The sequence below is a fragment of the Crotalus tigris genome, unplaced genomic scaffold (assembly GCF_016545835.1).
Source record: "Crotalus tigris isolate CLP2741 ecotype Arizona unplaced genomic scaffold, ASM1654583v1 scf7180000020608.1315917, whole genome shotgun sequence".
Taxonomy (NCBI): domain Eukaryota; kingdom Metazoa; phylum Chordata; class Lepidosauria; order Squamata; family Viperidae; genus Crotalus; species Crotalus tigris.
The window spans coordinates 225,044-248,120 of NW_024098104.1; the positions used below are offsets into that span (position 1 = coordinate 225,044).

At 46.6% G+C, this 23,077-nt stretch overlaps 3 protein-coding genes across 3 annotated transcripts; 1 reads left to right on the plus strand and 2 right to left on the minus strand.

Annotated features, from left to right (window-relative positions):
• Window positions 1-5: 5 nt before the first annotated feature.
• FLCN (folliculin) lies at window positions 6-6,884 on the minus strand. Its single transcript, XM_039368063.1, has 12 exons — window positions 6,725-6,884; window positions 6,156-6,411; window positions 5,577-5,723; window positions 5,025-5,246; window positions 4,258-4,418; window positions 3,271-3,362; window positions 2,961-3,154; window positions 2,530-2,643; window positions 1,923-2,046; window positions 1,234-1,365; window positions 884-989; window positions 6-718 (listed from the first exon to the last, which is right to left on the minus strand). Exons 2-12 carry the CDS (start codon window positions 6,402-6,404, stop codon window positions 517-519), a joined length of 1,743 nt encoding a protein of 580 aa, XP_039223997.1. The 5' UTR covers window positions 6,405-6,411; window positions 6,725-6,884; the 3' UTR covers window positions 6-516.
• A 1,781-nt stretch (window positions 6,885-8,665) lies between these two features.
• Window positions 8,666-15,703, minus strand: COPS3 (COP9 signalosome subunit 3). Its single transcript, XM_039368009.1, has 12 exons — window positions 15,544-15,703; window positions 13,758-13,887; window positions 13,062-13,174; window positions 12,781-12,830; window positions 12,379-12,471; window positions 11,606-11,785; window positions 10,925-11,065; window positions 10,361-10,534; window positions 10,045-10,131; window positions 9,819-9,932; window positions 9,182-9,262; window positions 8,666-8,919 (listed from the first exon to the last, which is right to left on the minus strand). The coding sequence occupies exons 1-12, from the start codon at window positions 15,596-15,598 to the stop codon at window positions 8,866-8,868; spliced, it is 1,272 nt and encodes a 423-aa protein (XP_039223943.1). The 5' UTR covers window positions 15,599-15,703; the 3' UTR covers window positions 8,666-8,865.
• A 461-nt stretch (window positions 15,704-16,164) lies between these two features.
• Window positions 16,165-21,775, plus strand: NT5M (5',3'-nucleotidase, mitochondrial). Its single transcript, XM_039368010.1, has 5 exons — window positions 16,165-17,915; window positions 18,535-18,635; window positions 19,195-19,255; window positions 19,616-19,730; window positions 19,859-21,775. The coding sequence occupies exons 1-5, from the start codon at window positions 17,628-17,630 to the stop codon at window positions 19,999-20,001; spliced, it is 708 nt and encodes a 235-aa protein (XP_039223944.1). The 5' UTR covers window positions 16,165-17,627; the 3' UTR covers window positions 20,002-21,775.
• The last annotated feature ends 1,302 nt before the right edge of the window (window positions 21,776-23,077 follow it).

The window sequence follows — 23,077 nt, forward strand, 5'->3', positions numbered from 1 at the left end:
TTGATTTTAAAAAATCCTTTTATTATGTGCATTTTTACACACACATTAAATAAAAATTCAACACAACATGAATTACACAATGAAGGAAAAGTCATAAAATATTTAAGAAATCTTTCTGAAAAGGAGCAACTATAAATATTTCAACATATTCACAAAAATAAACTTAACAAATTAGAATCTCTTATTAATCTTTCTCCCTTTTAAAAATTCCATATAAAATATGTTCGGAATTACTTTTCTTGCCAGAAAAGATTATCTGTGCAGTTAAAAATATAAAGAACTGAATTAATCTCACGGTAACATAAAACGCTGTAAATGTTGCATTGTTGAAGTCCAAAAAGTTGCTAAGGTTGGACACCCCTGATGTAGGTAGTTTTGAGGCCAAGAGCCCTTCCTTCACGCTTTGCTTTTCAGTCGGTCTACAGAGTGTTGCCCCAGAATATCTGAGCTGCTTCATCCTACACAAAATGAGTGGATTGACAGAGTTCCCCTAGCGCAACCCAAGAGTTCCTCAGACTAGGTCCGAGCCTCCAGAGAAGTTGGACTGCGAACGGTGGACATCAAATGTGATTTGTAGGTCTTGCTCAAGCCCGTCATCCAGAACTTCAGAAGCTTCACGTTATCCTCTTCAGAAGCCCCCAAGATGCTCAGCAACTTCTGGGTATCTTCTTTGGGCCTGCTGTCCACCTTGGTGAATTTAAAGAGGACCTTCACTTTACTGCAGAAAGCAAAAAGAAAAAAAAGAATCGTTAGTTGCAGACCAGGACCAGTTCTTTTAAAAATGAAATTTCTGAAGATTACACGGCAGACCTCCCTTCCTTCAAGGAAGCGTACAAGAATACTCTAGAAGACAACCACTTCTCAAGCGAAAAGTCCATCTTACTTCATCCACTCCTCCTTCAGGCAAATGAGGCACTGGTCCACCACATCGACTGAGAGGTTCTGATTCATCAGAGCAGCTTCAATCTTGTTCAGGATGGTGGGACCAACTGCAGATGGGAAGAAGGACTTGAATACCATCCAATTTTTCCATCCTAATCACCCCTGCCCTGTTTGGACACCCCTCCATCTTTTCTCTCTCTCCTGCATTGTTATCTGTACAACAGATGCCTTTCAAAGTGACAAAGGATGTTGCTTTTCAAAAATTCATAACCTAACTCCTTTTGGTTGTGAAGTTGCACGGTGTTGCGACTCTTGGCCCAAAATGGCTTGGACTAAATGCACATGGCTCACCTCTGTCTGCTGCCAGAGGGCTGCCGCTGGTAACCACAAACTCGTATTTACTGAGGGGCTGGTCGTCGTCGAAGAGGACGGGGTAAAGGCTCGACCGTGTGGCGGGGCGAACTTCCACCAGGACAGCAAACTCTGGAGGAAAAAACAGAATTTCTTCATAGCGCCATCCCCAGGTTTGTAGGAGCAGTAGAGAGAACCATCCTGAGTGACTAAAATGCTACTGTTCCTGCATCCAGAGCATCAATCTAGAGATAGTCTTCAACTTAAGCGCCCGCTTGAATTTATATAACAGCACTGAAAAAAACTTGCAACCCATCCTCGCACTGAACCATCGCAGCAACCCCCAGCCATGTGATCAAAGCTCAGCTGCTCAGCAAGTGGTGTTGGTTGTAGTGTCCCAGGTTTGTCTGACTGCCATCTGCAACCTTCCCAAGTGGCTTCTGAGAAGCAAAGTCAGTGGGGGAAGCCATATTCACTTAATGACGCTAACAACTGCATTTTACTACCTAACAACCACGGTAGTAAAATCCAGCGTGACTCACTTAGCAGCTGCCTTGCTTAATGACAGATATTCTGGTCCCAACTGTGTTTGCAAGTCCCAAATCTGACCATCAGGGTTTCCAAGACAAGAAAAGGGTTACCAATCTTGTCTACCAGCCCGGGGAGGACAGAGAAAGAATCGCTCTTACCAGAGGACAAAATGTGAGGCGGGATTTGTACTTGAGGACCCAGGCCCAAAAAGTTGCACCGGTAAGCCTCCTCATATTGGTCACTGTATGGGATGATCCGGACGCAACCAATCGGAAGCATGGTCTAGCAAAGGAAAGGGAGGAGGGTGAGAATCCAGTTTGAATACAGGTAGAGGCAACAGATTTTATGGAAAAGATGGATCTGAAGATTTGCGTTCATTCATTCAATTTGTATAGCACTCAGCTTCGTGACTCTAGCCAAGAAAGAAAAACATTTTAAAATAATAAATATTAATATAGGTAGTCTTAGACTTAGACTTACAACAGTTCGTTTAATGACCATTCAAAGTTACAACGGCACTGACAAAAGCAAATTATGACTGCTGTGTAAGTCTGTCAGTTTCTAGAGGCTTGGAATGGTTTGATTAAGATCAAGACCAAAAACATCCATTCATCCACTCTCAACTGTTTTGAGGAACCCCCACACAGGATCACGGGGACGAGAATTCAGCCTGTCCCACCCCGTATTATGACTCCAAGGAGGCCCAGCCAATCAGAAATCCACTAGCAAAGGACAGGGCGGAGGAAGAAGCAGCATGTTTCCTACCCGCAGGACATCAAAGGCGGACTGGATGAGGTCTCGATCCTGCGCTTTCCAGATGACCTGGTTGCCCATAAGAACATGCCAGGCCAGCATGCGGAACGCCAACGACCCCAAGACCTGGGAAAGACACAACAAATAGTTTTAAAAAGCTTATTTTTTGCTTTTAATTTTACTTTACACCAGTGTTTCTCAAGTTTGGCAACTTTAAGAGGTCTGGACTTCAACTCCAGACTTTTTAAAGTCACCAAGCTTGAGAAACACTACACCATGCTTCCCAAGTTCGGGAAGCATCTGCTTTTTTTATTTAACATTTATGTTTATTCATTTATCTTATTTTCTCTATGTTGCCATGTACTTCGGCAGCCTCCTAAAACTTTCAGGATGGGGAAAGGCTATCCTGTCCTTTACCAGTGATCCAGCAGGCCATTCCTTACCTGTCTCAAATGCCGGAGGGAACGGAAGACAGACTGATTCCCACCCGGCCCATTCCAGCTGCTGCAGTCTGCCAGAAGACCGAAATCGGCCTGGTTCTTCATTCGCCTAGAACCTTCATGGACATCCTTTTGGCCAGGCGATTTTCCATCTTCTTCCTCCGAGTTATCCCAGGCTTCTGATTCTTCCTCCAAATCTCGAGAGAAAAAAGATTTTGAAGGGAGAGTATCTGAGCTTCTTCCTGCACAGGGAAAGCAGGAAGGCGGCTTTTCAGGAGCGAGACTGTCCCGCAAAAAAGGCTTTTGTCCTTACCAGCGAGTTTCTCCATCTGCACCAAGGTGTCCTCTGTTGGAGCCCCCTCCAGAAGCTTCTCTGTCAGTCTGCTGCCACAGGCCTTCAGAAGCCTAAGGATATCGGAAATGGGTGTGAGCCCACTTGATACGAGAGCACCCCCCCCCCAAGACAACACAGCCCAGGCTTTAATCTCTCCAAAATGCACATTATTACATTTAGGGATAAGCAAGCCATCATCATCTAACAATTTGGGAATCATCCACTATTTCAAAATGTGAACGTTTGCAAATGATCTTTGATAGTTTGTCAATTATCTTCTGGCCAAAAGGAAAACACAAGTCTTTTGATTACAGCCCCTCCTTTAGCAATTGTTCAAAGTTACAATGGCACTAAAAAAAATGACTTATCGCCAGCTCTTGCACTTACAACCATTGTAGCATCCCCCATGGACATGTGATCAAAATTCAGGTACTTGTCCACCAGTGTGGATTTACGACAACTGAGCCTGTCCCGGGGGCCACGTGATCCCCATTTGTAACCTTCCCAACTGGCTTTTGACAAGCAAAGTCAATGAGGAAAGCTGGATTCATTTAACAATCTTATGATTTACTTAACAACTGCAGACAATTGGGGTAAAAAGATTGTAAAATCTGGTGCAACTCACTTAACAATTGCCTTGTTTAGCAACAGAAAGTCTGGTCCGAACTGATGTCTTACGTCGAGAATAGTAATGACTTTGGCATTCAAAAAAATTGAATTGGAATTAGCAATATTTTGCTGTGGATAATGATAGTGAGAAATGTAAAATCAGCAGGCTCTGATGGATTAAACTTTGTTGGTAGGTAGTTCAGCTAAACTTCAGCTAAATTTTTTTAGTAACTAATCGTATCAGGTTCGGGTGTTAAAATCTCAAATCCTTTCAGGGGATCCTCCCCGGGATCTGAGCAGTGCCTGTTCTCTGCACCCGGATTTCCAAGTCAGAGGCCTCCCAACAAGTGTATTCACCAAGCAAATGAAGTGTGAAGACAAGCCCACAGGTTCTCGTCATTGGTGAGCGAAGTGAGCGAGCGAGCCGCGTTTCCATTCCGCTGATGCAGAAAGGGGGTGAAGGCCGTGTTCATGCGTTGGGCCCGCTGCGGACATCCGTACTGCTCAGCTTCAAAGACCTGGGTAACCAAGAAGCAACAATGAAAAAAAAAATAAGTTGAAAGAGAAGGTGTTTAAAAACCCAGCTAGGCCAAAATTTGTCATTAGCGAAGAAAGCAGCAAGACCTTAAAAAGATCTTCAGACTCTAGAAAGAGTGCAGAGAAGAGCAACAAAGATGATTAGGGGCCTGGGGGCTAAATTGGACAAGGAATGGCTGTGAGAACTAGGTATGTCTCGGACTAGGGGTGAAAGGATAGTAGTGTTCCAACATCTGAGGGGCTGCCACAAAGAGGAGGGGGGGTTAACCTCTTCTCCAAAGCACCGGAAGGCAAGACAAGAAACAACGGATGGAAGCTAATCAGGGAGAGAAGCAATCTGGGATTAAGGAGAAACTTCCTAACAGTTAGAACAATTAATGCATGGAACGCCTTGCCTTCAGAAGTTGTAGGTGCTTCATCATTGGGGATTTTTAAGAAAAGACTGGACAGCCACTTGCCTGGAATAGTATAGGGTCTCCTGCTTGAGCAGGGGGTTGGACTAGAGGACCTCCGGGTCCTTTCCTACCCTATGTGATTCTCAAACGTGTTTAATTTAAACCGGTCCCTCCCGCCCAGCCTGCCCAGACCTTCAGAGCTTTGCCCTGCAGCTCGTCCACGATGCCCCGGATCTTCCCCAGGAGGAAAGGCCAAGAGTTTATAAGGTAGATACGGTCCATCATGATGGTGATGATGCTGTACCAGCGCTGGAAGCCCCGAGCCAGGCTGTCCTTGATGAAGAAGGTGTGGCTGAAGACGAATCCGTGCTGCTCATCGCCAAAGAAGATGGGACCTTCCCGTCCGGGGCAGACCTTTGCGGAGGAAAAGAGCCAGACCCCCTCAAAGCCATCGGTGGGCACCAGAAGTTCTTACGCACAGCCTGTCTGCAACCCCCCAAAACTGTGCAAAAATAAAAACACCCGTTGGGGCATTTCTTTTAGAAAGTGAGGCCTTCAAGTCTCCTTCCAACCTTAGGCAAGGATTTTCTTCTGCCATTAATCTTAGTTTTATTTATGCATTCAGTTTCTAGAGTTGCCCATCTCAGTCCAGCACCCGGGGCAGCTTACAATTCCAAAATGATCCAAAATTGGATAAAAATAAAACAAAAGAAATAAAACAGCAACCCGACCCAGCTGACTTACTTCACAGCTAAGGCTGCGCACGCAAGCCTGGCGCACGATGCTGAAGAGCTGGGGGTGATTGGGGTGCTGGTGGCTGATGTACTTGATCGAGGTTTCCTTGTCGTGGCTGATGTAGCCTGGATGGCCGACAGGAAGGGAACGACAACCCTAAGAGGTGGGGGAAAAGAACAAGAAATAGACCAGGAGTCTTCAAACATGGCCCTTTTATGACTTGTGGACTTCAGCTCCCAGGAATTCTGGAGTCGAAATCCACAAGTCATAAAAGGGCCAAGTTTGAAGACCCCTGAAATGGACACTTGGCAACACTGTGAATTCCAGAAACTGAAATCAAAATGTCAAAAACGGTGGTCCCAATGACTGCATGGCTGGCTGGGGAATTCTGGGAGTTGAAATCCACCCATCTTCCAGTGGGCCAGGTTGAGAAACTTGGAACAAAGCAACGGGAAGGATGCCATGAAGGGAGAAACAAGCATAATCAAAAAAACCCGTTTGGATCAATGAATTGCACAGGGATTCCTGCAGAGGGGAGGGAGGCTTGGGGGGCACTCTGGCCTTATGCCAAGGGGGAAACCCACTTGCCTCACACATGTCTGACTTCTTGGGCCCCGGGCTGCTGGAATCCACACTGGCGCCTTCGGCCGGGCTGTGGGAGCGAATCCTGCTGCTCATCTGAATGCCGCCTTCCTCATCCTCCGCCAGTTCGCTCTGCCCGGGGCTGTCTCCCCCCGGCGGGCCCTGTGGCAAAGGGGCGTGCAAGACCTCTGTGCAGAACAGGGTGCGAGGGCCGTGCAGCTCGCAGAAGTGGCACAACACCACGATGGCATTCATGGCCCAGCTGCAAAAAGCCGAAAGATCATGTCTTGATTTTGTGCAATTCGAGATGGACATGCAGGATGCCCCCGTCTTATTTTCCCAGCAAGAACAACAACCCTGCGAGGTGGGCGGGGCTGAGGGTGGGGACTGGTGCAAGCTGGTTTCTTGCCTAAGGTTCAAACTGGCTCTTATTTATACACATGCATGATAGATAGATTAGATAGATAGATAGATAGATAGATAGATAGATAGATAGATAGATAGATAGATAGATAGATAGATAGATAGATAACCACACCAGCTTGCGCACATACCAGCTTCTCATACGATCCTACCTTTTCTCCCTCCTCGGGAGCCACACCAAGCGGCTAGTCCTGATTGAGGTCGCCTCGCTTTTACAGTACTAAAGAACTCGAGGGTTTCGTGATGATGGAGTGCGCATGCGCGTCTTTCCGGGTTTCTGGCGCCGCCCAAAGCGCCTGATCCGGACTGAGTGGGAGGAACCATTAAACGCCTCCTTGGAAGGGGAACCCAACCGAGCTTTCGCCTCCTTTGAAAGGCCGCGTGGAATCCAAGACTAGGCAAGGAATTAGAGCACATCTGAACAGTACACAAGTCACTCCCGAATCCTCCTGGAGTAGCATTCAGACTTTCTTTGCCAACTTCTTCAGAGGATCCCCCTTGAGCTGCAATTGGTTCAACCCACCACTATTGAGGCTTCCCCAGAGGGGCTAACCTGAGAGAAATGGGGGGGGGAGGAATTTCACCAGCAATTTATCCGCAGTTTCAGAAGGATGTCCACGTATCTGGGGTCCCAAAATACCAAAGCCAAATAGATTGCTAATTCAAAAGAGGGAGGTAACCAGAATCTCCTGCCCGCATATTTAATTTTATAGGCCTCCCCTGGGGAACATGGTACAGCCCAGCGAGTCCTATGACAGTCATATGATAGAAACAATGCAGAAGTCGTCCAGTGGCGCTGAAAGGGTTAAGAGGGGAGGGGGCTTTACTTAGATTTGTATCTCGCTTTTCCTGCGGGAGGGAATTCGAGCCAAAGCGGCGCCTTTTAGAGAAAAATGTGCATTTTTTGGATGACCTCCGTTCCTTCATTGCACCATCAACCAGGGTTGCAAAGTCTTGTATGCAAAGACAGCACAACTGGGGTCTCTGCCCCACACAGCATGCAGCCCTGGCAGGAGGGATGGGCTGTGGGACAGATCTGGCCACTTCTTGCCCTCCGTTTCCACGTGCGGAGAGGATGATGAGGTTTGAGCTCCACTGCAGGGATTCTTAATCTCAGCAACTTCCATTAAGGTGGGTGGATTTCAACTCCCAGAATTCCCCAGCCAGCCACGGAGGAGCATGGGAATCCTTCCCACATTGCTTAATTTCTCCAGCAAGTTTGGCTAGTGATGTATGCAGGAAGCACAGAACGGGGAAAAGGTGTCAACACGTCTTCCCAGGCTCTGGATGTCCTCTGGGACAAGGGTCTCCAACTCTGGCAATTTTACAACTTACGGATTTCAACTCCCAGAATTCCCCAGTCCACATGCTGGCTGAGGAGTTCTTGGACTTGAAGTCCACAAGTCGTAAAGCTGCCGAGGTTGGAGATCCCTGCTCTAGGGATCCCTGGGACAAGATTCTGGATTATTATTGGGTGCCCCTTTGCCAGAATTTCCCCACCAGACGTGCTGAAGATAATCGGAGGCAGAAGAGACACAGAAGCACTGCTAAGAAATGCCAACTGCTCAGGCTTAGCCAGGAGGGATTAAAACAGTTTGAGGTACCATGAAATTGCCAAGGAAATTCTCCCTACCTCCCTGCCAATCAAAGCAACAAACTTTTAGATCCAAATTAATATGGGGAGAAAAGAGAATAACAAATACTTTCCCTTAACTCAGGGATGTCAAATTGCGGGCCGGTTTCATCATACCGAAGCAGCGCCCACCCCATTGCCGGCAATGGCGAAAAAGCTCCAATACGTTGCGTGACATCACATGACATTGCGAGTTTGACATGTCTGCCTTAAGCTTACAAAAACACTCTTATTTTGCTACAAGGAAACTGCTTTCCATGTGAACAATGACTCTTCATTCGATCAGAAATCTAACTCTCCCGACAGAACTTTACTCTGCATGGAACAAAAAAAAGGAAGCCATTGCCAAAAGCAGTAACATTCATAAAACAAAAAGGTGAATTATTTAATGCATTGACAATGTCAAATCTCAAGATAAATTCACAACAGAATGAGACTTTTTTTTCCTCTCTTTGTGGAGCATTCCCCCCCCCCCAATCATACAGTACTGAGAAGACATCATTTTAAGTTCAGATGCGACAGTTTCTGCTTTCTTTTGGGGGAGGTTCTTAACACTCAAATCCTAAAGCTGTCTCTCTTTAGCATTTTTTTTTTGTTTGTTTGTTTTGTATGTATGTATATGTGTGTTTTACAAGAGAGTAGCAAGCAAAAATGTGATTTTCAGGAATAACTGGATGGTTTGCTTCCTGATTCATCTTCTTGGGAGCCCATACTCTGCAAAAAAAACAAAAAACAGAGAAATTTTTTTGAATCTGAAAGAGCAGAAAATAAGAACTCTGGGATCTCTGCAGACACCGAGGGGAATCCAGCAGAAGGGACAAGATTTTCTAATCAAATGAAACTGATTCCTTTATGCTTAGTTACAGAGATTCAGTGATTTTAGGAGGATTTTTTTTTTAAAAAATCAGTATAGTGGGGCTTTTCTTCCCCTTGTATTTGGTAGGCAAAGTGATTCAACAATGGCTTTGATGCTTACCTTCTGCACAAACTGGGGGTTCACGGTGATCTCCTGATCCATCGCTTTCAGTCTCTCATCAAGTTCTATACATTTCAACATCTAAAAGAAAAAAAGAATGGATTTCTTTGGAAGCTCTGTTGCAGCCCACAATGGACGAATGACTGCAAAAGTTGATAGAGTTAGCTGAGATGGCTAAACTGACTGCTTTGATTAAAGAACAGAGTTTTGCTTCTATTTAGAAACTGTTTTTGGACTTTGTGCTCGAAGTGGGGGAAAAAATGGAACTTTGATATTGGGTTTTGCTGATTAGACAGGTCTGTTGTTATAGAAATGGCTGGTATATATATCAATAGTAAATATTGAAGATTTTATGTTATGACCTTATTCTACTGCACCAAAAGGAGTTGGAAGTCAATGCTTTTCTTTTTCCCTTTACCCTACACTTTTCTATACACTTTATTTTCCCATAATCATTATTTTTCTTTGTATTTTTGTATTTTATATTTCAATAAGCTAATAAAAATATTTGAATCATGGAAGCTGTATTACAGTGGCATTTTCAAATACTCTACACAGATAGTCCCTCGACTCACAACCAATTGTTTAATGGCAGCTCTAAGTTACAACGGAATCAGCAAACAACCCCCCCCCTTACCTCCTGGTCAATGTTGTGGAGCATTGCCGGGTTGTTATATTTCTCGGGATTATCGTGAAAACAGACCATGCCATCTTTCTGGTTAATACTTGCAAAAATTTCGCCGTCTTCTATCTGAATATAAAAGGACACGATTGAAGCAGGATTTTGCTTGGAACCACACCCTTCCTCGCTTGGTTATGCTATTCAGCTATATATCACTTCCACCTGAGGCAGAACACCTTACCATATGAAGCACGTATTTTTCTGCCTCCTGAGCCCCTGATAATTGCACTCGGCTCGCCATGTCTTGTAGCGACAGTGTTAAAAAGGTCTGAAAAGAAGCAGCACAGCGAAATGGAGAAACTGAACAAGTAGCTTTTAGGTTATCCCTTTCTCTAAAATCTGTGAAGTGGAATTTGCAAGATACTGCATAGTAAAAAAAAAAGGGGGGTGGGGGAGGTTTGACTTTTGCAAGGCTATAATAGATGGGAAATGAAAACATTCACTCATTTTTTTTCTCTGTAGGAGCCCCTCTAGGCCTTGGGAGGGGAGCGCCTCACCTTCGTTAGCCTCTGGATGTTCTTTTTGTAGAGAGATGATAAGCACTGTTTCACCAGGCCCATGTTGTTATCCCGGGTAAAGGTCTCACTATGCTTGTTCACCAGACTTCGCAGCTCGGAAGGCTTATTGGTTGCATACACTTGCGCTAATTCGTGATACGCGTTGCTAAGCGGCTGCAGTGACAAAACGGAAGAGGTTGTAAAAACAGAAGGGTGGGTAATTCAACCTCCAACGATCCAAAGAAGACTAGTCCACCTCATCCCTAGGCTGGCTGTTAGCTTTCCTGCTTGAGCAGGGGGTTGGACTAGAAGATTTTCAAAGTCCCTTCCAATTCTTTTATTCTGTTATGTCTTAGGCTTTCTCACTTCCCCACAACATTTGCAAAGTATTTTTTTTTTTCCTTTTCAGGTTGCTGCCCTGAACCCATCAAAATGTTCCCATTTCCCCTTCAATCCAGTTTGGCTCATTTTACTAAATCTGGGGGCAGGGAATCTCCTTTCCCCATCCCGTCCCACACACGAGCCTCCCAATTCTTGGTTCAGAAAGGATCTCTGGGGCCTCACCTTAACAAATCTACCTATTATTTGGGAGGTGTATTTCGGCAGCTGCTGCACTTTGCCAAGGAGTATCAAGGAGACTAGAATATACTTTTTGTACGATTCCAACATAATATGGCTGACAGCCATGGCGGGGGTCGTTATGGCCTGAAAAATAAAAATGGAAGGTTAGAGGCAGCCAGCACAAAAGCGGAAGATGGCAGCAGTTTAGTCTTTTGCAGAAAGAAAAAGCAAAGAGCCCAATGACATCTTTAAAAGATTAATATCTGTTTTTGGAGTAAATCTTTAACAGAGGACGGTGCAAAAAAAGAATTTGTTTGGTACAGCGGTTCAGATACTGGCCTAGAAACCAGGAAACGGTGAGTTCTAGTCCTGCCTTAAGGCATGAAAGCTGGATGGGTGACTTTGGGCCAGTCTTTCTCTCAGCCCAACCCACCTCACAGGGTGGTTGTTCTGAGGAAAACAGGACAAGGAGTATTAGGCACGTTTACTACCTTGAGTAGACCAGCTATTTTTTAAAAAGTGGAATAAAAATCTAACAATTTTGTCTCCACTGCGAAGAATCACAACTTCCAGTAATATACTCTAACCAAGCAGATATCTTGGGGACTTCGGTATGCTGGCTTCTATCAGTCTATCATGCCCTCAAGAATTTTTTTCAACAAAAAAAGGAAGAAAAAGAATTACCTGCTCGTAAAAATAGAGTGCTCTTTCGAAATTCTTAAGCCCAGTGTATATCATTCCACCATAGTAGTAGTAACACAGAAAGTGCTTGGCATCGTAGGCCCCGTTCTCTTTACAAATATCCATCATGTCCACATCTAGATACGGGAGGGCAGGTTTAAAGCATTTGGCTAATAAACAGAGCTAAAATGAAACAGACCAGAGTTAAGAAAAACCAGCCGCTAATCTGAGTTGCTTCAGAGCAAGAATGTGAATAGTAAATCAAGGCAAAACGTCAGGCCAGTGAAATTATCGGGGTAGGTGTGTCTCTGGGCTGGTGCATTGACTAGAACCACAGAGAGATACAGGCTGTCATGTTGGACTTTAAAAGGAAGATAAAGCTTAGAACTTTCTGGAAAGTAATGCAATCAAAACTCCATTCCCTTTTTACAGGAGCCAGAGGGTGGGTGGGTGGCATCTCAACTGTTTTTCATCCCCTGCGTATGCCCCCTGCTATCGGCTGCTTCATGCCATCATCGCGCAAACGATCCACACAAAGCAGTTCAAACCTTTGTGTGATGACATGTGTGAAACCCAAACCTCAAAGAGACAGAAGCTAGGTAGGGGAATTCAAAGTCAGCCTGATCACATCGGAGAAATTTAGCTTGGGAATAGCTGAATTTAAACAAGATTGCAGGCAACACCAGGGCAGGGATTAACTCCTAGTTCAATTCTGTTTTTCTGTTATTAGGGTGGCCTACTCTGCTAGGAGGAGGGCTTCAGTCTTAGATCCTCACCTGGCAAAGATCAGCGTGTATTGAGGTCAGTTGGTTGGTATTCATCTGCATTTTGTCTATAGCTTGCCTGAGAATGCTGATTCCACGCAGGGGCTGTTGGAAAGCAAGCAAATTAGATCGGTTTCCACATACACCCAAAAAGGGCTTTCTATAGATTTGGAGCAGCTTAATTTGTCCTGATATCAGAAAGCTGTGAGCCCCCTCGCAAAGATGTAAAAATATCTCACCAACTTGACAAGTGAGGACAAACATTTATTTACTACGATTTCTATGTTTTGTTTACATGCCATTGTTCTGCTCCAATGAGTATTGTTTAGCATGAATGCACAATGTTAAAAATCCAGCTTTCCTCAAGATCAGCAGTCTGAGAATCAAAGGACTTGCACTGCTTAACTTCCTTACCTGCTTCCGTTCCACGAGGGCATTTGTTAACTGATGGCACAGGCCAGCGACTAGGGAGAAGGAAAGAAGAAGGAACTGAGATTGTGCTAACTCGGGATTTAAGATCATGGAAAATTACATATCAACATTTATAATTTGTCCACAGATGGTTCCTTTTAAGTTAGACATTAATATTAAGGTCAGTGGTGCTCCTGGGATGAAGTTAACGTTCATTTGTAACTCTTTAGAAAACCAATAAATATTTTGCCGAAGGAGGTCGCAGGATGGCAGAAGCCACTTACAGGTGTCTGTGGCATATCGAATGTGCTCTCCGTTGCAAGTGCTGATGAAAAGCTGGACCTGCGAGAATAATGTTTCGAAGTCAGGGACGCTGGGCATAGAAAACTTCACAAACCTACAAAGGAAGACAAAGCACAGAATGCAAACCATCTCTTTCTTGGACCCCCATAAGAGCTCCTTAAACCCCACTGAAGGACATGTTAACTGTGTTAGATGGCTAGTTTGGGGGCTGTTTTCATGCTGAAATCCTGCCGCTGTTAGGAGATTTCTAAATAGGAACGAAAGAAATATAGGCAGCCCTTGAGTTATGGCCTCAGAACAATATGTCACATTTCCCCCCATGGACATAGGACTGCATTTCTGGTGTGTGGCAACCAGCTTGCCTTTATGACCAGTTTTAAATTGTGACTGCAATGCTTTTTGCCAGTTTCCAGTGTTTTTTTGCTAGTTTCCAGCAACCCCCCCCCCATTGGAGGAATGTGCCATTTGCTTAATGATTGTGGTGATTTGCTTAACAACTGTGAAAATGTCAAATTCAGATCCAGCCACGTGGCTGCCTTGACGTATGACCACACTGACTTACAAACAGATTTCTGATCCCAAGCAGAAGATTCACAGAAAAGAAGCATCGTGAAAATCAAGTTTGTCTCTCTATTTAAGTCTAACAATAAAGCTTCCAATGAAGGAGGGTCACTTACAAAACCGCCAAAACGCCCAATGAGTGTTCCTGGACATCGAGCGCCCCAAGCACGGTATCCAAATGGGAGAGGTTTTTTGCTAGCAGTTCTCCACTTTTGTTGATCAGTTCGCAAAGCTGAGTCATTTGTCCTGAGAGAAACAAAAAAGGTTGGAAAGTGGAAAAAAAAGGAAGAGGATCTATCGCTCTATGCCCTATGAATAGCCAGCTCCACAAATACCAAGGGAATGGCCATCTCTGCCATAAAACCAGAGGTGTACAAAATATAATAAGCCAATACTGTAATTAACACAACAGGGACAGCGTGTCTCAGTTTAAGGTGCTCAAGAGGAAGGTGTCACAAAATCAACTCTTTAGTACAAAACAACAGGCAGAATTGTAGAAAAGGTGCTCTACTAAAATTTTTATTCTATTAATATTTTATTCTGTTTCAGAAGGCTCAGCTGACCAATTTACCAATCTTATGGACCAAAGAGGAAAGCTTTAATTAATGAAATTGTTTTCTAGCCTCCCTTATCAGCAGTTAATTTTCACATCACAATAATAGGAAAGATTAGACACTTCGGTCCCCAACCAAGTAATACCATGGACAGCACCCCAGCTGAAATCCTATCATTTCAATTCCTGAATGAAAACAGTTCAGCCAAGGATAGAATCTTGTATATAAATCTCTTAAAATTTAAATGCCCCAAAACAACACACTCACATAAATATACAATTCTCATAAATCTCTGCATATATGTAATAATCATAAAACGGAAAATAATTTAAATGGACCTTGGTGTTCCTACAGGTAACATGAAATTAGAAAGCACCAAAGTCAGGTATCTTTTGAATTGTAGAACTAAACTTAAGACAAGACACAATTTGCCACCATCCAGTCTGAAACAATGAAATGGAAAAGATCCTTCTGCCCACAAGATTTTTCTGAGATTTTCCAGAGCAAAGTTAGGATCTTAAACCAACTTCCCAGCTGAGAAATATTGCTTTTATCAACAGAGACATTTATGCAAGGGTGCCAAAACCAGCAGCTTCTAGAACTGCCCCTCAGCAGGGATCTGCTGAAACACCTATTAAAAATGGAAAGCCGGCAGTCATAAAGCTACCTCACTGTTCCAAAGAACATGGATTTATTTTTGCTTTATTGACCCAAACTGTGGCTGCAGGACCTGCAAAGAACGCTGTAAAATGTTCTCCCATGCCAACCATTTCTCAGCTCTTTTAAAGTAAAGAATCCAACAAAAAGTCAAGCTGGCCAGATAGACAGAATCCAGAAGGGAAAAGCCTGGTTGATCCTTTTTGGGGGGGGGGGGAGAAGGGGAAAGATGCCTGTCCTGGGGGGAGAGGAGGGCTGCCCCACAGAAGGCAATTTCGCTGCAGGACCATCCAATAACCTTCCAAGTTGGGGGATCAAGTGGAATTGGGCTTTGGACAGGAGACCACCAGGCGATCCTAGAGTGGCCACCTGGGAAGCGGGAAATCCAGCTGTGAACAGGCAGAGCCAGACCCCCACACACACATCCCGGGTCTCTATCCCCCCTCCCAGATTCCCAACCAGCCCGGGAGCGCCAGGTTGGGGAAGGGCTGCTCGGCTCCCTCCCCCGCCCATGAGGGTTCTGCGAGCCAAAAGACGAGACCCTGAAGCTCCGCCCCGCCCGCAGACAGACAAACGCGGCAGCCAACAGGCGGCTTTGGGAGGCGGGGCCCTTTCTCGGAGGACGCCCGAGGCCGGAGCGCACCGGAGGGCGGCAGCGGCCTCCACGTGCGCGCCCGGCCTCGCGTCCTACCTTGGGCCGAGAGCTGCCGGACGCTATTGACGAACTGTTCCAGGGCGGACGCCATGGCGGTGCTGGGAAGGGGGGGAAGGACGAGGCCCGGCCGGGTCAGCCGCGGAGCAGCCGCCTCTGCCTCCTGCTCCTACAGACGCAGCGGGAGCGACGTCGCTGCCGCGAAGGGCCAATCAGGGGCCGCGCTCTGGGAGCGTCACTTCCGGCGCGCGGCGCGGGAGCCCTGCTGGGGGCGTTGCCATGGGGATCGCCTCCCACCCGGAAGTGGGCGAGCCAACAGGGCCGCTTCCTGCTCAAAGCGGATTTCGCGCACGCGCAGTGGCTCAACAACAGTCCCATATCGCCGCCTTTTTTGCGGCCGAAGGGGGAGAGCGTCGTGTCTGTATTTTATCTATGAAATTATATTTATTTATTTATTAAACGTGTATATAGTTCATATTATTAAATATGATATGCATATATATATAAAGCCCTACAAATGCAATGCAAAGTGTTGCTACGTTAAAAATGGGCTTTTGGCTCTTTCACTAATTCGGGGGGGGGGGGGAATTTTGCTGTCTAGGTATTTGTGAGATTGGACAGCCAATTTGTCCGAAATGGTATAGGATCTCCTGCTTGAGCAGGAGGTTGGACTAGAAGACCTCCAAGGTCCCTTCCAACTATTCTGCTAATTCAGATAGAAGAAAGGTAGGTAGGTAGATAGGTAGGGATAAAGGCTTTGCCTTATTGTCTGTCTTTTATAGGCAGCAGGATTTAATGTGACAAGGCTTCCAGTTCATCAGTTTATCTTCTCCGCCCAAGCTTGTACCATTTAAAAATAGAGGAGGGAGCCTCAACCATCTGATTCCTCCTTCACCCCAGCGGGATTCCGGCACCCCAGCAGGTGTCCATCCTAAGAGGTGCCAGGGATCTGAAACCCGCCTAGGTGGGCGACCTCAGCCAGAAGAATGGAAGGGATCCATCCTCCAGGAGAACCATCAACAGAAGTCAGAAAAGACAGACAGGGTCCCGCCATATGTCCTAGTTTGCGCCTGGAGGCTCAGATTACTGGACTTCCATTGGCCTGGCAACCTCCTTGACCAGAGAGCACCATTTGAATTCAACTTAGGTCAGAAATGCTTCTGGGGTCTTGAGGGAAGTAGCCTTTCAGGGTTAGAATTCAGAGGTTTGCTGGTTGCAATACCCTGAGATATTTTGCTCAAAGAAGTCTGGTGGATTCCATCGGTCCAATTGGGTCCATAAATAGTCCTCCTTTGGTGACCGCAATGGGGGCCACCAACTGGTCATTAAGGGAAGCTCAAGTGAAACCGAGAGGGGGCTTATGGTCTCCCTTAGGAAGAGAGTTGTAGTGCAGGAAAGCCAATGCCTTGTAATAAAATCTGGGCAAATCTGAGGAAGGGAGCTGCAAAATTCTGCTTTTTCATAAAAGGTGTATATTTCTAGGAATGCTGCAGCCTTTCCATAAGTTGGCTTAGTGGGAAGAGGGAAAACCAGACCCCTTCTGGCTTTATTTCCTGGAAAGTCCACGCAGGACCCTGCCCCTTTCACCCTACCCGTGCCCCGCTTCGCCTTCCTCCCCATCGTTAGCTCTGCGCCCGGGGAAGGCGCGGCGAGGGCGCGCGAGGCTCCCGGGTTGGCACGGAAAGCGGAGCCCGCGGCGACGGCCAGGAGAAGCGGAGCCCCGCCGGACCGGTTGCGGGGGAGAAGGGACCGGCTGAATCGGAGCAGCTCCCCCGGCTCGCCCGGCGCTGGGACTCTTGGGCATCGGCAAGCGACTTCGGCAGGCAGCTCTCTCGCTCGTTTGTTTTTCTTTCCTTCCCTTTCCTTGCCTCGGCCCCTCACTCTTTCTCTCCCTTCCTTCCTTCCTTCCTTCCTTCCTTCCTTCCCTTCCTCCCTCCCTCCATTCCTTCCTTCCTTCCCCCTCCAGCCTCCAGCCCATCCACGCGCGCCGAATTCCGCAGTGACCGCCCGGCGCCTTCCTCCCGTGACCTTCGGATCCTGCGGCAAAGGCGGGTGCGACCGGCTCTGCCCTGAAGGGGGTCTCGACCCCCCCCCTCTCCGCCCGGAGACGTCCCTGCCCGGCCATGATCCCCCGCTGGAGCAGCGGCCTCCTCCAGCGCCCGCAGCGGGTCCTGGGCGCCTGGGCGCCTCTGGTGGGCGCGGGCAGCGGCGGGGCGCATTCCGGGCGCGCGGCTGCCCCTGCCCGGCCGCTGCGGGTGTTGGTGGACATGGACGGGGTGCTGGCCGACTTCGAGGGGGGCTTCCTGAAGAAGTACCGCGCCCGCTATCCGGACCTGCCCTACATCGCGCTGGAGGAGCGCCGCGGCTTCTGGGTCTCGGAGCAGTACGGGAACCTCCAGCCGGGGCTGAGCGTGAGTCCCGTCCTGAGCCCCCCGCCGCCCCCCCCGGGCTTGCAAGCAGCGATAACCCCTGGGGGAGACGTCCGAAGGGCGGCCGGGGAAGCAGAGTAAACAAGGGTGGGTTGACCGGCCGTCGCTCTTTTGCTCCCCGCTCCAAGGATTTCAGCACCTTCCTGCGTCCTCAAAGCCTCCCTGGCCTTCTCCGTTGGCTGCTGGGGAAAAATGGGGGGAGCAGAGAGGGGCTGGCGGCTGGGCCCCCATTCAGAGGCTCCCCAGTCCATTTCTGGCTCAGGAGACCCACACCAGCTGCAGTGACTGTCCATTGCACTATTTAGGTTCCCTGGAGAATGTAGAGGCATTCCTTATTCTAACCCAGCCTCTACAAGTAGTCCTCACTCTACAGCTGTTCCTTTAGCGACCATCCAAAGTTATATTGCCCCTGAAAACTGTGACTGGCAGTTCTCCTACCTAGGAGGGTTGCAGCATCCCCATGTGATCCACAAATTCAGATATTTGGCAACGGGCATGTTTTACGATGGTTGCACTGTCCGAGATGTTCAAATATTTGTGACTTTCCCTGGCGTGTGCACTGTGTTTTTTTGTCTTGCCCCCCCTTCCGCCCACTTTGCAGGAAAAAGCTATCAGTATTTGGGAATCCAAGAACTTTTTCATGGAGCTCGACCCCCTTCCAGGGGCCGTGGAGGCTCTGAAGGAGATGGCAGAATTAGAAGCGTAAGTATCAGGCCATAAAATGGGAACAGCAGCAAGTTCTCCAGATGTTTTACAATGTGCCTCTCTAGATTAATCATAGAACATAGAATCCTAGGGCTGGAAAGGCCACAGAGGTCTTCTAGTCCAACCCACATTCAGGGCAGGAGACCTTAGACCATTCCAGTCAAATGGTGGTCCAGTTTATTTTTGAAAACCTCCACTTTTCAAAATATAATAATGATAATTTTCCTGTTTTCAAAATTGATCATCCTTGTTTTGCTGGTAAGTGAGGTGGGAGAGATCCTGTAGACAGAAAGCAGTATGGTGGGTGGGGGGTGGGGGGGATGAGAAATCCCACCCCTTGCAGAGAAGTTCCAGAACTTGAGTGGGAAATGGCCCAAACATTCCAGTTTGTAGAAGATCTAGGAAGCTGAAAATTCTTTGTCAACCAAATCAATGAATCACAAACCAGTTGCTTCCCCCCCCCCATGCACAGAAAGTTCTGTTGGAGAGTCAGAATACAGTTGTAGAAAAATAACAGAGAAATATGAGTTGCTCTCCCTCTCTCTTTTTATGGTAGGACCGAAGTTTTCATATGCACAAGTCCCATCAAGAAGTATCGCTATTGCCCATATGAAAAGGTAAAGCCTGCTCAACAAATCTTGGGTTACTCACTGGTTAAATCAGAAGAACCAGGATTCTGATTGGTTTTTTTTTTTCCACATTCAAGCTAAATGCTGCAGGATTGATAGAAACTGCTCTGATTTAACTTCACCTTCCAGTTCCCTTCCTTCTCAGAGCTGGCTTGTTGACAGGAAACCCTGGCCCACATGGTTTATTTATTTTTATTTATTTGTGTATTAAATTGAAATGCTGTCCATCTCACCCTAAAAATGACTCTAGGAGCTTTCATTTTACCCCTTTCCCAGCCCTACAGAAAAAGGTCCCTTCTCATCATCCACCCAAATGTTTTCACCTTCATGTCCTCTGCTGCCTTCCAGCTTGCTTGGGTAGAGAAGCATTTCGGACCCGAATTTTTGGAGCACGTGATTCTCACCCGGGATAAGACGATCGTCTCGGGACATGTGCTGATTGATGACAGGCCTGATATCGTAGGTAAGGTGGGGAGGGAGGGGTGGTGCTGGGGAAGAGAACCCTTGGAGGGGCCAAAATTGGACCAATTTGCATCATTTCAGAGTCACACAACCCACACCTTCACTGGCTGTCTTCCCTTTCCCTTTCAGGAGCTGAACGCACCCCTGCCTGGGAGCAGGTGCTTTTCACTGCCTGCCACAACAGACACCTGCAGCTCCCGGCTTCTTGCCCCCGGTTGCACTCGTGGGCCGATGACTGGAAGGCCATCTTGGAAAGCAAACGGGGCTGCTGAAGCCATGAAGGTTCTCAGCAAGGCCAGCCTAGAGCAGGCCTGGTTGCCTGAAGACTCTCTTCTTGAGTTGCTGGCGTAGAAGAAGACCTGTTGCTTTCCTTGGGTCTGGGCTGGCCTGTCAGAAGGAAGAGCTGTGGTCTCAAATGGCAGCCAGTTTTGGTAGCTAAAGGAAGCCCTTGAGTTTTTACAGGAGCGGTGTTGGCCAAGTCTTCCAACTATGTTGAGGGCCTTTCGTTGAGTAGATCAACTCAGGATGGTTTCCCATTCCTGCTTAACTTTCTGTGAGGTCTTCTTCATTCAAGGTAATGGTCATCCTCATCTTTGGCCTCCAATGGATGGACATTGACCTTCTGGAACTCAAATGATCCTTGTTGCAGTGGACGTGCAAGAAATGTTCCTGAGTGCAAAGTTGAGGGAGATGTTGGTGGCCTCCTGATCTCATGTGCCCAGCCACGATCTCACAGGCATCTGTGAGTTTGCTGCACTGATTCACCTGAAGGATCGCCTGATTTCAGAGCTTTCTAAAACCCAGGGAGCATTGGGGTCCAAAAATCAAGATGGATCTGCAACGGGACAGTCAAATCCATGCATAATGTTGCACATAATACAGTCAAGCCTTCAATTCCCTGTTGTAGCTTCCCTTGTGGGTGTGTCCAAGTGGACCCTAATGTCTCACAAAAGTAATAGAAGAGATACACAACTAAAGCCCGTGTTTCCCATTCTGGAGGTCTTTAGGCCTTTTTTCCTGGAGACCATGCTGATCTGGTCATTCCAGGGAGTGTCTGAATGTTTTCTGAGACTAAACAGGGTGTTGTTCCTAAGGATTTATTTGTGGTCAGTGTGGGAAGCAATCTCAGAACTGGCCGAAGAGTCTGGACTAGGAGAAAAGAAATCTTTCTGAAGTTCTACAGAACATTGCATCTTTGTGGGATCCTTGGTGCTCTTTGAATGGTGGTAGTTTTCTTGCAGACGTTTCATTACCCAAACTAGGGAACATCATCAATGTTAGAAGGGAGTGGGGGAAATTTGTAGCACTGATGATGTTTCCTAGTTGGGTCATGGAACATCTGCAAGAAAAACACCAAGCTCAGAGAGCACCAAGGGCCGCACAGTTTAATCCTGAGCTACAAATATTCTCTTCCATCAGTAACTTCGCATCTCTGAAATGAGACACTTCGCACAACCCTAATTTCTACCTGGATGGATTCTACTTGCCATCTACTTGTGGCAATATAGATCTGTTCATACCTTCACGTAGAACCTCATCTTCCCCAGAAGATTCTAATCCTGGCCTGCTGGTTTCTCCTCTGCACTAAGTTACATCAGCTCAAATCTCAAAGGACCCAGTCCGGAGGCAGGTTATTCCATCCACCTTTTAGTCTACAGTAAGTGGGTTGAGCAAGGTTGGCCCAACATTTGCCGTTATCCAGATAGATCTCCTTAGTGCTGGAGTGTGTATGTGTGGGAGAAGCCCTTCCCAATCCTTTAGAAAACTTCAAGTAGAGCCATTTTTTTCACAGACTCAAACTGATTATCATGCACTTGGTTTGGGACTTTCTGAAATGTCCAAATGACTCTGTATGAAATCTCACGTGACAAACCAGGATGTGGTTTTAACGTATGGATATTACAGGGACAAGCAGGAAGTATGCCTCCTCTCCAACATACCCCGATGTACACACAATATTCCATCTATTTGTTTAACCTGAATGTCTCCAGCTCTGCATCTCTGCGTATTTTTAGTGTGCAAATACAACCAACAATTTGTGCTTGAGAAACGATCCTATTGTGTTTTGTCATGTGCCATATTTGTGGATTGTGTTGCAATGTGGCCGAACCCGTGTCTGATTCAGTTCTTCACTTCTCTAAGTCAAAGGTCTCTCCTGGTGGTTTGACAGGCATCTCTACAACCTCACTTGCTATTTCCTTTTATTTCCAGGTTATATTTTGATCCCCTACCTAACCCAGGTTCAGAGATTTCCAGGAGTTCCTCCATTGGATCAGACTTAAATTTGTCAATGTGGAACATGTACAAAGTACTAAATCCCCAAATCTGCCACCAGAGAGCAATCTAGGACAAGATTTGATTCTCTTTTATTTGTCTTTTTCTTTTGGGTGGAGGTGGACCAAATCCCAGCAAAGTCCAATTCCGAGCTGGCAGAAATGTGAAGCCACTTTTTGAAAAATTCAGTTTTTCATCTGAAGCTTTTGTGCAAACATTTGTGGTGGGGACTCAAGCCCACTCCTCCAGTGACATGCTGTCCAAAGATTGAACAAGTCATGATGATGGAGTGGAGCTAACAGGCAAACAGCCCAGTTCTCTAGTCTTCTTTTCAGCTGCCGCAGATGTTAGGAATTAAAGCCAAATATGTGGGTTTTAAAACTGAACAAGGTGAGGAAGTGGGAGTGGGAAGAAAGAGAGATGGGGGGAGGAAGGAAGGGAAAGAAAGAAAGAAAAGAAGGAAGGGAGGGAGGGAGGGAGGGAGGAAGGGAGGACATTTTTCAAGTCACACATTTTAGTCAAAAGAATCCATATTTGTCAGTCACAGCTCATGAAAGCATTTGCCTCTGAATAAAGCATTGTTGGAAAAATGCTTGAGAAATGGGTTGGATTAGAAAACCTCCAAGGTCCCTTCCAACCTGGGGGACATGATAGCAGTATTCCAATATCTCAGGGGCTGCCATAAAGAAGAGGGAATTAAGCTATTTTCCAAAGCACCTGAAGGCAGGACAAGAAGCAACGGGTGGAAACTCATCAAGGAGAGAAGCAACCTAGAACTAAGGAGAAACTTCCTGACAGTGAGAACAATTAATCAGTGGAGCAGCTTGCCTCCAGAAGCAGTAAATGCTCCAACACTGGAAGTTTTTAAGAAGAGACTGGACAGCCATTTGTCCGAAATAGCGTAGGGTTTCCTGCCCGAGCAGGGGGTTGGACTAGATGACCTCCAAGGTCCCTTCCAACTTTACTACTATTACTAACCTCTAATTCTACGTCCTAATTTGGGGCTTCTGCAAATTCACACAGCTACAGTTCCTACAGAGAAAGAGAAATGCATAAATAAGATGAAAGGAAAAG